Genomic DNA, 15746 nt, shown 5'->3' with positions numbered 1-15746 from the left:
ATTCACAGGGGACTCCTTCTCACAGTTTCGGTTTGCTGAGGAGAAAGAATGGGATGGTGAAGCTTCAGATCCAAAACAGGTAAAGTGAAAGTTTGCCTTGAATGTTGATTGGCTCGTCTCAAGGCTGAATGCTAACTCCTTTTACGTTATTGCTAAGATAGAGTTGTCACAGAGAAAAGAGTCTAATAATTCATGTTCAGTTCATTGTCAGTTACCAGAGTTGTTTGGAAAATTTTCAAGGGGCTTAATATATTCAGTTCTTTGGCGCAAGTGTTCCCCTTTATACCTGGCCATTTTTGTGAATTACTCTTATAGACTAGGCTGTCAGGTAGAAGGTTTATAGTCATGATTTTGATTGGATTGCTTTGCCATGTGGCCTTCCTTTTTTTGCCACTCCATGACACCTCTTTTAGAGGTACACAGTTTTTGGTCTTATGTGAAAAAATCTTTAACCTTAAGACTTTAAGTAACTATCCTATAATTAGGAGAACAAAGGTATAAAATGAGAACAGATATCATAGAAGTCTTTCAGGGAATCCATAAACCCCAAACCCTTTGTTTGCTTTGTGTTTGTGCCATATTTTCTTCCCAGGGAGTTCTGATTGTTTTCCAAGCAGGATTTCACTAATTCTTTCCATGTAACAGATGACAAATATTCTTACCCTTTTAAAATGCACAGAGACTTAGTGGTGGCTTGTCATGCGGCCATGAATCTAGAGCTAGAGCATGCTGTTTGATAAAATAGAGAATCTTCACACAATTTCCAAGGGGTGGCTAAGCAACAGACCAGAGCCCAAAGGTGAGGCTCCCTCTTCCCCATTCTGCTCCCAGTTCAGTATAATGCTGCAGACCTCCTCATTGTGCTCGAGCTGTTCCCTCAGACAGGACCTACCAGAATCGTGTTCATCCTACAAAGGCCCATTGGAATAATCTCTTTCCCATGGTGCCACCCCTATTCACATCTAGTTACTTCTGGACTGGTTTTGTGCTTGGTTGTTTGGGATGGATGTGGACTGACCACACAGACCACAGGGAGGGGAGTCACTTTACACGGAGTATGTTATACAATAAGCAAGATAGGTAGGAATTTAAAACATTTGTCTTTACTTGAATCTGTTTGGATATGTGCCTGAGGTGCACTTTAGAATTCTAGGACAAATTGAAAATATACAAACTGGGATCATCGAGGAATAAAGTAAAAGCCAAATTTGTATTTGTATTTCAACTCCCTTTGAACCATGTTGACCATCAGAAAATATTTCAAGTATTCTGAGAGTTTCAAATAATTCCAAGCTTTTTTGTCAAAACACCAAGCACTTGTTATGTACTAGATATTTTATTAGGTCTAGCTTATTCATAGATGAATAAGACAGAGAACGTGTTTGCTCACTGCTCTAGGCCCATTACCTTAGTGTGACTGACATGTAGTAGATGCTCAGTAAATATTTGCATAATAAGTGAAAAAGAATGCAACACAAAATAAGTGGTGTGGTGAATGAATTAATACCGTGGGAAACAGCTACTTGGGCTGGATGTGAATGACATTATTCCAGTGGGACTTTGTGGGATGAACACGATTCTGGCAGGTCCTGTCTGAGGGAACAACTCAAGCACAATGAGGAGGTCTGAAAGAACAGGTTGTGCTCTGAGAGGAGAGTGTGGTTGGAGTGTGGAATTCCCAGAGGCGGAGGTTTAAGAGGCAGATCAGGGCTGGGGAGTGGTTTCTTGAGTGCCAGCAGTTTGATCTCCCTTCTTTTCATGAGGCAGCTTTGCATGTGGGTCAGAGCAAAGCCTTTGGAGACACAAATCTGAGTGTGAATCCTGGTTCTATCACTTTGGCACATTTCTTCCCTTCTCTGTTTTCCCATCTGTAAATGGAGCTAATGATAAAACATAACTCAGAGATATAATGATGAGTAAATTAGGTAATAAATAGAAGGTACATTAGTGCAGTTCCTGTTATATATAAGACACTAGAAATTAGCTCTTGGTACTAATTTTATTATTTTTTTTAACAAGTTTTGTTTTAGGAAGAAAATGAAAATGGCTAGATTTGACCTTGGCAATATTGAAAGGGAGAGATGGAACAGGTGAGAGTTTAGAGGCAGGGAAACCAGTTAGGTGGATATGATTTTGGACAAATGGGAAAAGATGAGAGCCTGACTTAGAGTGGAGCCGTGTGGGTAGAAAGGAGGCTATAGAGAAACAGGACTTCAGTGGAGAACTGGGTGGATTGTGGTCACTGACCAGAGAGGAGACACAAGGAGAGCAAAGATTTTCAATGGCTCTAAGCTTTCCAGCTTAAGTAACAAGGTGAAAGATGATGCCATTAATAGAGTAAAAGAAGAGCAGGGAGAAGGCACATTTGCCTTTGGACATTTTGAGTTTGAGGTATTGGTAGGATACATCCAAAACTGGATTCATCATTTCCACATCAAAACTTTTTCCTGTTTCACTGAACACATCATTGGTTTCTCTTTTTAATTGTGGATTTTTTCCTCATGCCCTCCCTGTCCCCCATGACACAAGACAATAAAGAGATAGAGGGAAATGTGGAAATACGTTTTGTCTTTGCAATGTAAAGGGAATAGGAGTTTGCTAGCAGGACACATTCGAGGTCCTCAGAGGGAGTCCTGACAGGTGAGGGACTCAGCGTCACCCCTTTGCCTCACGTAGGTTTCTCTGTGGCTGCAGTGCAGGGTGAAGAGGACGTAGCCTGCCGTCAGGGTGCTCAGCCTTTGCCATGGGAGCTACTTAACCATAAGGGGAGTTGGTCCCTAAGATCCATGAGGGGGATTTTTGAAAGCCCACCATTCATTTATTTAAGCACTGTACTTTGGACAGTGTAGAGAATATGTGAGGAAGGAATGGGTGGGAGAACTTCTTTGAGTTAAAAAAATAGATATTATTTTTAAACTTACCTGAAACTTTTTTTCATTCCGTTTTTCATTTTTGTTGACGTATTTTGATTTATTTGTTCAGTAGACGTTCCTTGAGTAACTACTGAGTTCTGGGTGATATGCAGTGGTTCCCACTTGCCTGGCTTTGAAAGGCACAGATGCCAGGGCCACACTCTCCATTGCGTCCATTTCCGAGTGAGGCCTGAGCATCTGTGTCTTAAAAAGCTTCCCAGCTTATTTCAAAGTGCTGCCAACTTTGGGCACTTCCTCTGTAAGGTGTACGTGTGGTCCTTGAGTTCCAAATGAGTAATGTTGCTGAGTGTCATAACTTCTGAGGGAGGTGCAATGGTCTGATTAAATGCTACTTTTTTTAATTGTAAAGTGGAGTTTATAACAGGTTCTTTTCTCACCAGATAGTATACCTTTACACAGAGACTGGGACTCAGAGTCTGTTAAAGTTCCCAGCCAGAGAGATATCTTAAGGATTAAAGATTCTTATTATCCACAGGGTTCTGTGTACACTAATGGCAGAGAGAGAGGATGGAGGGGTTTTGTTCCCCCTCCCAGCCTCAGAGTGTACAGGGGAGAAGCCCTTGGGATGTCACCCCTTCTCTCTGCATCCCTACCCCACAACATCTTTCAGCTGGGTGCTGTCTGGCTCCTATTAGTGGATGGTCAGCCTTCTCCAATTAGGAGTGGCCATCAGGGTGGGCCAGGTGGATGGATGTAGTGGCTGGGCTCTCCAAGCAAAAATAACCCACTAGTTCTTTTAAACATGTAGCAAAAATCTAATTCACAGTTGTTATTGAAGTTAAACCTATTTTCAAAATTCATACTTTAGTATTATAAGCAGTCATTTTACCTAGCTTTAAATCTAAGGCTTTCAGCTTTAACCCTTTAAAGGAAAAACTGATGACCAAAAAAAGAGAGTTTTCTTACAAAGTAGCATTTGCATGGTAGATTCTAGGCTCCAGAAACTCCTAAAAGGAGACAAGGAGAAATCACTAAATGAAGTGTCTGGGAAGGCATCCAGGAGGTGGGGCAGTGTCAGCTGGGCCTTGGGTGATGGGTGGGTATTAGCAATGGAGGGAAAGAAGACATTCCAGTAGGGGACAAAGCTAAATACAATTCACCCAGAACATGGCTCATAAGCACAGGCCATTACCTATATCTTTGTGTGGTCTCAAAAACTTTTCCTTGGTTATAACATACTTTGTGGTCATGTTTCATGTGTTGCAGAAGAGAGCAGAGAAAGGTTAGACACTTTTACCTACACCCTGGCATGTCTCAGCAGTCTTTCTCTAGAGAGTTAAGGGAGCAATTTGTGAATGGTTGGCAGGAATTGCTGAGGTGAGGTTCTCAGTCTTAAGGTTCAAAGAAGAGAGTAGTAACACAGTGAGACTTTGTAGACACCTTGGCAAGGTTGTTGTGGGAAGAGTGAGGTTTCTAGTTTGTAATGTGGTGACTTACCTGGGTGTTAAGCATTCAAGACCACAACTTTCTAATGGGTTGAAAGGGTTTTTCCAAACTTAGGAAAAAAAAAGAATTGGTAATGCTATGTTCAGGACTATCTTAGCTTCCCCACTGTGATCACAACTACCACAAAATTGGTTGCCTTATAAAACAGGATTTGGCTCACAATATTGAGGCTAGGAGGGGTTCAAATTTAAGCATTAGCAAGGTGATGCTTGCTTCCTGAAGACTGTGATGTTCTAGTATTGGCTGCTGGCAATCCTTCTGTCCTTGGCTTTTCTGTCACATGGTAATGCATATGGCGGTGTCTTCTCATTTCTCTTCTGGGTTCCAGCTTCTGCTCCTCCATGTGATTTTCTCTTCTTAAAGCCTCCAGTAATAGGATTAAGTCCCAACCTCATTCAGTTTGGCCACACCCTAAGTAAAAAAAAAAAAATTTACCTACATTGGGTTCACACCCACAGAAATGGTTTAAGAACATGCTTTTTTTTTTTTTTTCTTTCTTTCTGGGGTATGTAATTCATCCTACCACAAAGTCATGAATATGTACTGAGTTTCCCACTTTTTTACCAGGGCTTTTGTTTCTTACCTGCCACCCCCTGTTCCTTAAGTACACAATTTTTTTAGATGTAATTTTCTTTTTCTAGGGAAAAGGGCCACATTTGGTGCTGCCAGCATTGCTTCCCTAAGAGCTAGCCATCTCAGGTAAAATTTCAGAATGGCAGTTGCAAAGCCAACTCGTTTCTTTCTATCCCTATATACTGCTGTTGTGAGAACAGTGGCCAGAATAGATCTGGATTTAGTGGCAGAGCTTTTCTTGAGCCCACCAGGAATGATTCTCCATCCATGGTCATAAATCTGTGTAACAGAGATATTCTTGTGTTGGAATGAGAAGTAGACTAAATGACTGCTGGGTTTTCTTCTAACTTCAGGTCTGTGATTATAGGATAAGCTGCTGTCCTAGTTGGGCTTTGTGACAGTCCTTGATAGATGTTAGGTGGTTGTTGGTATTTGCCTTTGTATGTGAGGTCACTGTGATTACTTTTTAGATTTTTACCTACTCTTGGATGGCCAGGGCACTTAGAAGAAGCTGTCAGGGGCCATGGGATAATCTGGAATGTTTTTTCAAATAACTTCCAGTTTGTGAGGTTGATGCATTGATATAACATTACTTCTGTAAATGGAAAGGGAGTCACAGGAAGCTTTAGTGTTAGCCTCCATGGAGTCCCATACTGGGGAGTGGGTAAGTGTCCATCCCAGCTTTCTGATCAGAAGAGCAGCAGACCTCACTGGCTCCTTTCACTGGCTCCTTTGGCTAGGCCATTTGGCCCCATCTCACTGCCTAAATGTGTCTTCCTTCCTCTTTCTAAGACCAGCCATCTGAATTTGGGGGAGGTGTCCATTCAGAGTCCATTAAATGCTTATGTTTCTTTCAAAAATCTCCCTGGTTTGCAGGTCTGTGGACTGCGATGTGCAGTCTTAATGTTAGGTGATCATGACATTGCTGCCCCTCTGAGGCATGAACTGTGGGCTCAGGAAGGCAATTTTGATTTTTCTGATCCTAATGTGGGGAACTGAGGGAAATCACAGCCCTACCAAGTGTGATTTATGAATCTGACTTACTCCCAACTAAAAGAAATGCCAGTGGATGATTTATTTACCATTACTTTGTATTATCTTTTGCTCTCATATTTCCAAAAGGTCATATTTAACTGTCACCTGTACTTTTTGTTTTTTTTTTTTAATAGAATTCGGCTTTTTATGTGGACTGTGAGTCATTGGTTCAAGCCCTTCAAGAACTGCCTCTTTCACTCCGACTCAATGTTGCTGCTGAATTAATCCAGGTAAAAACCCCAAAAACCCCCAAAATGGTGTGAATTAGGGCAGGAGAAGAAAAAAGAGGAAAAAGCATCCTGCTGCAGGATGTCTCAGACTCAGTTTTCCTTTCATATGGCACAGTATTTTGAAAAGTTTTAAGAAAGAATGAAATAATTTTAAGAAGTTTTTCTTTTACATTTTATATTTGAAACATTTTAAAGGAACAAATATAATGCAATTGAATGAAATGTAAAAGTATAAATTCTATTTTTTTCCTCAAAGTATTTATGTGCCATGTTCTGTGTTGGGCACTAGGGATACAGTGGTGAGTAGACACAGTTCCTGCCTTCACGGAGCTTAATCTTTTGGGAAAGATTAATAATCAAACAAAGATACATCATCATACAAATATACCAATTGTGATAAGTACATGAAAGAGAATTACTTTGTTTCCTGAGAGTATAGAAAAGGTGAAGCTGATCTATTTTGGGGTGGTTAGGAATGGTTTTCCTGAAGAAGTGACAGATAAGCTGAGATCTAACATTTGAGCACATTTGAGCTGGAATTTAAAGGAGAGTTACCCAATCAGATCTGCGTAAATGACAATGATAATGCTAGTATTAAAGAACAAGCTGGCTGCCAAGTGGAGAATGGATGGTGAGATTGGGAACACGTGCAGTGCACGTCCAGGCAAGAATAGAGTAGATGCGGGGAGGCAAATTAGGAGGGCGTTGCATGGGTCCAGGTGGGTAATACTGTCACTCAGACTACAGTGATGACAGTGAGATGCAGAGCAGCAGAATTTATCAAGAAGTATTTCAGAGGTAAAATTAACAGGACTTGGTGGTATATTGAAAATGGAGAAAAAGGAGCCAAGGAAGAATTCTAGGTTTCTGGCTTGTGCAATTCAGCGTTAGGTAGGGACAGAAAGGGCAAGGTTTGGACGTTATGAGTCTGTGCTTCTGAGATATCAAAGTGGAAATATCAGCCAACTGGAGATAGAAATTTATACTTCAGAATTAAGGGTAAGAAATAGATAATATAATAATATAATATAATATAATATAATGTAATATAATATAATATATAATATATAATATAATATAATATAATATAATATAATATAATATAAATATAAAGTGTAAGCAAGCAGTTGATAAGTTGACTAGGAGAGGAGGCGGCCAAGGAGTAGACCTTGAAGAACTTCAAAAGTTAATTGTGGTTGATTGAATAAAAAAAAGAGAGAGTGAGTGAAACTCTGGACAGTAGTAATTTTAAATTCAATCCCAGCAACTAAAAATTATCAACTTCCTCCTGCAGCTGAGTGCAATGCTAAGCTTGCGCACAGCAGTGAATTGGTTACTTCCATTGCACTTACCAGTCCTAAAGCCATGCAGCAAGCAGAAGTCAGGGCAGGGGCCAGGGGTAGGGCAGAGAACTGGAGAGGTTCACCTTAGCTTGTAATGGGAAATCACCCTGGGGTTTCTTTGGAAGTGTTTGAGGGCATTTGAAGTTGTCTTAGTGACTGGAAAAGTGCTACTGACTTTTCATGCTGGAGTCAAGGTTGGGGAATTCTAGTGATACTCAAAGTTCTGAGGTGCTTGGTTTTCCCCACACAATGAGGAACTGTTAATAAAGAACCTTCAGGAACCTTGACCTCAATGTAGTGGGGCCCAGGACTCAGAAGAGATAAAGAAAACCTTGAGAGCATTTGAAAGGAAAGGATGTTCTTTCAGTGGTAGACATTCGAGTAAAGATATAAAATAATTGCAGTGACTTTGAAAACCTGACTCAAAGATTTTAAAACCACCTCTCTCCCCACCCCAACCCACCCCACTCCCATGCCATAGAGCAATATTTTTAGCCTTGTTTGCACCTTAGAACTACCTAGGGAATTTAACAATAAACAGTCATACACAATCCTGGCTAACTGAATTATTCCTGGATTAGAGAACCACATCCCAGCTTACCCTGCACACTGACAGAGCAAGATGTTTATCCAAGTTTATATATAAAGCCATACTTTTTTATTTTTACAAATTTTTTAATATATTTTTAATTGTGAAATGTAACATATATATAGAACAGTGATAACTTTCAAAGTACGATTTAACAAGTAGTTAGCAAATTTCAAAGAATGTTATGGGTTACAGTTACACAATTTCAGGTATTTCCTTATTGTGATACATAACATATGTATAGAAAGGCGATAACTTTCAAAGTACATTTTAACAAGTATTTATATAGGTAATTTCAAAGAATTTTGTGAATTACAGTTCCACAGTTTCAGTTATTTCCTTATTGTGGAATATAAGATATATACAGAAAGGTGATAACTTTGAAAATATAATTCAATGAGTAGCTATAGAGCAAATTTCAAAAAATGTTATGGGTTACAGTTCCACCATTTCAGTTATTTTCTTTTAGCTATTCTAATACCCTAGCATCTTATATATATACATATATATATATATTTATATAAAGATTCAGTATTCATAATCCTTTATTAAATCCTATCTTGTCTGTTGCTACCTCTTCCTCTGGTTTAATCACTTTCTCAATCTTCAGGGGTATCTAGGCAGTGACCACCCTAACTTGTTCATAATAAAAAGGGGTGTTGACATTATGAGGAAGGGGGTTGCATCTGGCTGATATTCTTAAAGAGAATGTCGCCTCTGGGTTGTAGGACTTGTCTGGCATAGGAGCACTCTGGAGAATTTAAGTTTCTGAGAGATAAAACTTAGTGAGTGAAACCTTTATAGAATCTCAGATAGGGACCTAGGTATTTCAGAACTACTGTTAGTTAGGGTTTGGCATACTGTAGCCATTTGGGATAGCTTGTTGGAGCTTGCATAAGGGTAACCTCCAGGATAGCCTCTCGACTCTATATGAAATCTCTTAGCCACTGTAATCTTATGTTGTTACTTTTCTTTCCCTTCTTTTGGTCAAGAAGGCATTTTCAATCCCTCACTGCCAGGGTCAGTCACTCCTGGGAGTTGTGTCCCACATCACTAAGGAGATTCACTCCCCTGGGAGTCATGTCCCTCATAGGGGGGAGGTTAATAAATTTATTTGTTGAGTTGTGTTAGCGAAAGACCACATCTGAACAACAAAATAGGTTCTCTGGAGGTGCCTCTTAGGCATAATTATAGGAAGCCTTAGCCTCCTTTTTATAGCCATGTTTCACAAGAGCAAGCCTCAAGACTGAGGGCTTTACTTAAGTAGGGGGTTCCTAATTTCACATAGCATATATTCTGTCCAAGATAAAGAATCAGTATCTCACATAATCTTCACTTAGTTGTACAGTCATCATCAATCTCAATTTTAAACAATCATCATAACACAAAACATCCCAAAACTCTTATCAGCCCCTAATTATTCATTCCTTGTGTCAGTGTAGTATGGTAAAGTATTCCTATTAAGTATAGTCTATAATATGTAATGGGTAGTTTTTCCACATACACTCTGTTGTTAACTCTTTGTCCCAGTGTCATACTTTAGAAGTACACATGCAAACACTTATTTGTATCTGTAGTGCTAATCTGTGGGTTACATGCCTTTAAACAACCACTTTCAATCATATTTGCCTTCAATGCGGCACTGATACTTGTAATGAACTATCATCACCTCTGTCCATTGCCATACCTTTAAGTTTGCCCTCATTATCATGTCTGTACATATTAGGTTATCATTCCCCCTTCAATATCTTCTTTCTCTAGGTCCCATATATATATATTCTACATTATAAAACACTTATTTTACATTGTTCATGGAGTTCACAATAGTGGCGACGTATCTCTCCTTCTGTGTCTGGCTTATTTCACTCAGCATATGTCTTCAGGGTTCATCCATGTTGTCATATGTTTCAGGACCTTGCTCTTTCTTACTGCTGCATAGTATTCCATCATATGTTTAGACCACATTTTGTTTATTCACTGGTCTGTTGAAGGACACTTAGATTGTTTCCATCTCTTGGCAATTGTGAACAATGCCACTATGAACATTGGTGTGCAAATGTCTGTTCTTCTTACTGCTTTCAGATCTTCTGGGTATATACCAAGAAGTGAAATTGCCGGATTGTAGGGTAACTCGATATCTAGTTCTGAGGAACCGCCAAACTGTCTTCCACAGTGGCTGTACCATTATATGCTCCCACCAGCAATGAATAAGAATTTTATATATGTACTATTTATATATATACCATTTTAAATAGGTAAAAAACCTGAGCTGTTATTCGCAAACTGGATGTGTTTGGGGTGCTTAAATGTAAAAATGGGGGGGGCAGTGCCCCAGATAGAAGTTGAACCTCATTCTGGATCTAGTCACTGTGATGCCATGCTAATCGCTAGTCACCCACGTGGGCTGCCCTCTAGAGCTGTAATTCTCAATCTTAGCTGCAAATTATAATAACCTGGGGAGTTTTTAACTTCTATTGAAGTATGACATATATACAAAAAAGTGCACAAATAAATCTTCATAACCATGGACTTAGCATCCAGATCAAGAATCAGAACATTACCAGCATTCCAGAAGCCCCTCTGTCTACTCCTAGTTACCCCCTCCACAAAGGGTAACTGCCATCCTGACTTCTAACACTATAGTTTCGCCCATTTTAGAACTTTTTACAAATATAATCAAATTTTTTTTTTTTTTTTGTCTCTGGCTTTTTGTACTCAAATGTGTTATTGAGAGTCATACTTTCTTTTCTGCTTGGTGAATTTGTCCCTCTTCCCTTTATATTAGTGCATTTACGAACAATAAGCAGAACTGATTTGCTAATTACATCTTAGTGACTTTTACAGACTTTCAGGTCTCATTATATAGATTTAAGTATAAATCCACATAGACCTCTTGTACTGTCAAATTTGAGGCCAGTGATAGGAAAGACCTGGCCCTTTTAATATCAACTCTGAAACAGTTAACACATAGCTGATGTGTGTAGAATAGGAGGTATAAGCCTATTCTTTCAGTGAGTTCTCCCAGTCAATAAGGAAGGGTGCTGGAGCAGGGCCAGAATGGGAGGCATTTCATGAACCTCCTATCTGAACTGAGTTTCCTTCTTATCCTACAAAGCATGGTAGGAAACTCAGGGCTTCCTTGGGCTTCCTTGATCTATGTTTTGTTTCTACTTAAGCAAATATGGCAAGACTCACATTTTAAACTGAGATATTATGCTTCTCTTTCAGACCACAGTTCCTTCAGAGCTTCCACAGGTGAAACCAAAGAGAACTGATGACGGCAAGGGCCTAGGGATGCAGTTAAAAGGACCATTGGGGGCTGGAGGAAAGGGGTCTGTGCCCGAGCTGAAATCCATGTACTTGGATAAAGACAGCCCAAGACCGGGTCTTCCAAATGATTCTCAGAAACCTGCCGCCTCGCCGCAATCAGTGGCAGACCATTTGGAAGAAGAACTAGATCTGCTGCTTAATTTAGATGCACCTGCAAAACAGGGAGCTAACATCCTACCCAATCAGACATCTCTAGACCTGAAATCTGAGGAGGATGGGAAGGTGGCTCAAGAGGAAAAAGGTATGGCTTTCACTTTATTCCCCAGCCATCTTCTTGCTTCTGGTGTTTTTGTGAGAACAGCCCAGCCCTGATTACATCTGTGCACATCTCCCTTGATGTCTGACATTGATCTAGTGCTGTCCACTGGCATCTATTTCTGTGCTTATGTCTCTGTTCCCCCTCTGAGCTGACCTTTCTGATATTCTTCTCACTCGATATACCAAGCTACCAGTGCTGCTACCTGCCTGATTGCAATATTAAACCTGGGGCTGGAAATTGAAATTCTGCTATAAAATTGCATTAAGATACTTGCAGCCCCCAGCTTTTCAGCAGCAGACCTTTTAATCGACTGTCTGAAGAGGCTTGTTAACCAACTGTTCATATTTTCTTCTTGCTATATTGATCTTATTGTTTAAAAAGAACACCACTTCCCAACTTGTGCATGTCTCATGATACGGCGGCCCACCTGACATGGAGAGGCCTAGGGTGCTCGCCACCTCCATCTGCCACATTCGGGAACCCTTAATAATTTTCCAGGATCACTACAATGGTAAGAAGAAAACTGAGCAGTTGGTCTTTTTAAAAAACTGGTGAACTGTGAAATTCAACTTCAGAATAAAGAGAAGAGCAAATCTCTACCCAGTTACTAATTTGTTTAGCTATGACTGCATCTTCTCAGGGAGCACAAGCAATAATGAGAACATGCCCCCCCTTGTAAGGAAAGTAATAATTAGGGCTGAATTATATCATGGAACAAGCCCTGGGGAAGCGTTATCCTACAATTCTTGGGACTAATGTGAGGTTATTAACATTGCGTTTATTTCCCCAGTTCCTGCAAAACCACCTGTGGTGGAAGAAAAGAATGTGGAAGCTGAACAACCAAGTACGTCAAAAAGTGTTACTGAGGAAGAGCTTGAAGACTGGTTGGACAGCATGATTTCCTAAAAAAAAAAAAAAAAAAGTGCCTGAAGCAATTTTGGTTGCCTTGTAAGTAAGTAAGAGAACAGGCTGCACTTGAAGAGCTAGATTAGAAGCGTGCCCTAAGCCAGTGTGTTCCATTTCGCTTCCCGCAGTAAAGGCTGACCTCTATGTATGTTTGACAACATCTGAAATCATGGATTTGTTTTCTGGCTTAGAAGGTAGATTTCCTTAAGGGCAGGGGATGTTATCCTTAGAGTATGGCCTTTGTTGTTTCCAGCCTCCCTGCATCAATGTTTACCGCACATCAGGTGCTGCTGATTAAGAGAATATATGTAAGCAATAAGGCAAGCAATGGTCAAAATAAACACTGGTCTATGGATTTTTTTCTTTTCCTTGTGTGGGGGCCCTTAGGCTTTTTGCCTCATTTCCCTTTTCACAGCATGGTTGTAGTATCAACCAGAAGTAGTAGATTAGAAAAGACCAAACCATGGATTGGTTGTGTATAACTTTATTGCAATGGGCACTTCATTTTATTTGAGGAGAATCACCTAAATGTAGCAGCTTCATCACTACTTACAAGGGTACCATAAAGCATTACTCAATTTTGGCATAAGATTGAGATTTCAGTACGGCACTTTTCTTCTAATAACAGCAGTTGACAAGCTGTTATTGAAAAATATATATGCATAACTTTCAAGTGCAGTTTCATAAAATAAGACAGAAGATCAATACAACTAACTAATGGAATTGTCTGTACATCTAAACCACAAACAAACAAAAAAACTTGCATAGCTAGAATCTAAAGAAGTTTTAAGGCACTTAATCGATATTTCAGTGTCGACAAAGTGTTGATTTTCCCCTAATTCTTTAACTGCTTAAAGCTTTCAAGCTGATTCTGGATACATTCACTAGCAAGGACCATGAGATAAATTAGACTGCAGTTAAAATGTTTTTGTAGTTCAGACTATTAAGTCACTAATAGGACACTGTCATGACATTCAAGTGTTTAAAATTTCAGGTATTTTCATTCTAGACTTCATATTTCTCTACCTCTTCCCTCAAACCTGCCATCCCATTAAACTAGTCACATTAGAATTGTGAAACCTGAAAGCATACAGTTGTCAATTTTTTGCCATCCTATTTTTTTATCTATCTATCTCCCACAATGTATGCCCATTAGGCACAAAAAGTCAAATCATTTCAAATGTCACAAAATTTTTAACAAGCACTTTCTTGTAAGGGAGGCATTTAGAGAATGTCATTTTTCAAAGATGTTGCGATACTGTAAAAGGAATTTATTTCACTGGAAGTTGATGATCCAGAATTGTGGACCTTCTTTATCCAAGCTGATCTTCATATTGTTTACGGAAGCAGTCACCAGCTGGGAAGAAATCCCAACACCTTTCTTGATACATCTTCCAGACATAAGACTCCTGAAATAATGTGAGCAAAAGGCACTTCTTTTTAAACCACAGTAAGCTAAAACCCAGTTTACTTTTTCTGTTTTCTATATGCTTCCCTTTAGTGATGGTGATGTGGATTTCTATGAGGCCCAACTGTCAAGTTATTTTTTTTTAATCGGAGTAGTTGTAGGTTTATAGAAAAAGTCATGCAAAAAGTAAAGAGTTCCTATAGACCTCCTCTATTAGAATTGTACTGTTAACTATAGTCCATAGATTACATTAGGTCTTATTGTGTTGTACACTCTGATGGGACAAGTTCTTTCTTGCTTTAGTCCCAGCCCAGGTTATCCTGACAGTGCTTACAGGGAGGAGAATAATTCCCCCCCCAAAATGACTTCTCCCCCCAAACTGAAATCAACTCAATGTTTGCCTCTAAAAATACTAAGCAATAGGATGATTCCATGTCACTCGTAATTGGTAGAAGGCTGCACGGTGAGCCAGATCTAGAAACCAACTGCCTCTTCCATTAGTTTTAAGTGTTTCAGCTGTGAAGTTTTGCCACAAATCCAATGATGTTTGAATATTTGATTACTTACCCTTTCCTTCCTTGTTGTCTATCTTTACCTTTCTTTCTTTCATTCTTAATCAGCATCCCTTTGACACTTACTTTCACTCCTTTGCACATGCCTGTATCTCCACATTCCCTTTGCCACCCACACATGTGGTTATCTTTTTGGTGCTGTCTCTCACTCTGATTTTTTCTGCTTCTCCTGCTCTTTGTTACAGCCACCCACTCCCTTTCTCATTGTCTTTTTCTCAGTAATACTCTCCCCACCTCCAGCTAATCTACTGAGACAGAATCCATGTCAGAGTTTGCTGGGAGGGATAACTAGGAGCACTTTGGGAAGAGACATGAGTTCCTGTTGTTGGATAACCGGAGACCACTGGGGTCATGCTACCTATTTCAGATACCTCTTCTCTCCTAAGTCTCAATGTTATATTCACTCTTTATATTATAAACTAATACCCAAAGAATTACTAGGGAATTACGAGAGAAGAGTCTTCTATGTTGTGACTTGAGGTAACCAGGAAAGACAACACAGGTAGGATTCTTAAAAAAAAATTTTTCTTTCTCACCTGGCCTGTGTGTTCTGTTTCATCTTTATTAATTAAATACATCAGAAAGAACCTAGAACAAGGAGAAAAGGTATAATAAATGAGAAAAAGACAATAATTTGATCCCTCAGCTGGGAAACCTACGTTCAGTTACTCAGTCAAGTAAATTGGAGAGAGATTCAAAAATTTTGCTTACCATCTTACTGTCTACGCCTTTTAGAATTGGGGAAATGTGGTATAATGGCACAAACCATTATTTTCTAATAATAACATTAATCACAAAATTAGCCTTTTTATGAGGAGAGATCTTTTTTACTATCCCCAAACCAGGAGCTAAGATCACCTGTGAGGAAGTTTCAGTTACCATTTTATTGTTTAGAAAAGCCTAATCTAAACAATAAAATAGTACTTAGAACTCTTGCACACAATTTTTAATAAACCAATTTATTATCATCTTATAAGAATGTAGAATTGATACTACTTGTGTGTCTCAAGGATATCTGTCATGACAAAAGGTGGGAAGTATTTAATTTCAGTAAGATAATCTGAGTGTTCCAGAAGTATAGTTTTGTTTTTATATAGACAACTGGGAAATGCCAGTGTAGTT

At 39.3% G+C, this 15746-nt stretch overlaps 2 protein-coding genes across 25 annotated transcripts in view; one reads left to right on the top strand and one right to left on the bottom strand.

The window, feature by feature from the left end:
* The window catches only part of AVEN (apoptosis and caspase activation inhibitor), a 268771-nt gene extending 256084 nt beyond the window's left edge, over positions 1 to 12687 (top strand). Inside the window, exons 3-6 of the mRNA XM_037834402.1 lie at positions 9 to 79; positions 6122 to 6217; positions 11378 to 11720; positions 12529 to 12687. Coding sequence (XP_037690330.1) covers positions 9 to 79; positions 6122 to 6217; positions 11378 to 11720; positions 12529 to 12644 — 626 coding nt within the window. The 3' untranslated portion in view covers positions 12645 to 12687. The remainder of the gene's footprint in view (positions 1 to 8; positions 80 to 6121; positions 6218 to 11377; positions 11721 to 12528) is intronic.
* A 425-nt stretch (positions 12688 to 13112) lies between these two features.
* The window catches only part of RYR3 (ryanodine receptor 3), a 514330-nt gene continuing 511696 nt past the window's right edge, over positions 13113 to 15746 (bottom strand). For 20 of the 24 annotated variants that reach the window (XM_037834372.1, XM_037834393.1, XM_037834378.1 and 17 more), the window contains 2 exons: positions 15161 to 15212; positions 13113 to 14053 (listed from right to left, as the gene is read on the bottom strand). In XM_037834372.1, coding sequence (XP_037690300.1) covers positions 13958 to 14053; positions 15161 to 15212 — 148 coding nt within the window. In that variant the 3' untranslated portion in view covers positions 13113 to 13957. The remainder of the gene's footprint in view (positions 14054 to 15160; positions 15213 to 15746) is intronic. The other 4 variants (XM_037834387.1, XM_037834391.1, XM_037834389.1 and 1 more) reach the window with 1 other exon arrangement.

This window comes from Choloepus didactylus, chromosome 4 (genome assembly GCF_015220235.1).
Source record: "Choloepus didactylus isolate mChoDid1 chromosome 4, mChoDid1.pri, whole genome shotgun sequence".
NCBI lineage: Eukaryota > Metazoa > Chordata > Mammalia > Pilosa > Megalonychidae > Choloepus > Choloepus didactylus.
This window is presented reverse-complemented; position numbering and strand designations above follow the sequence as displayed.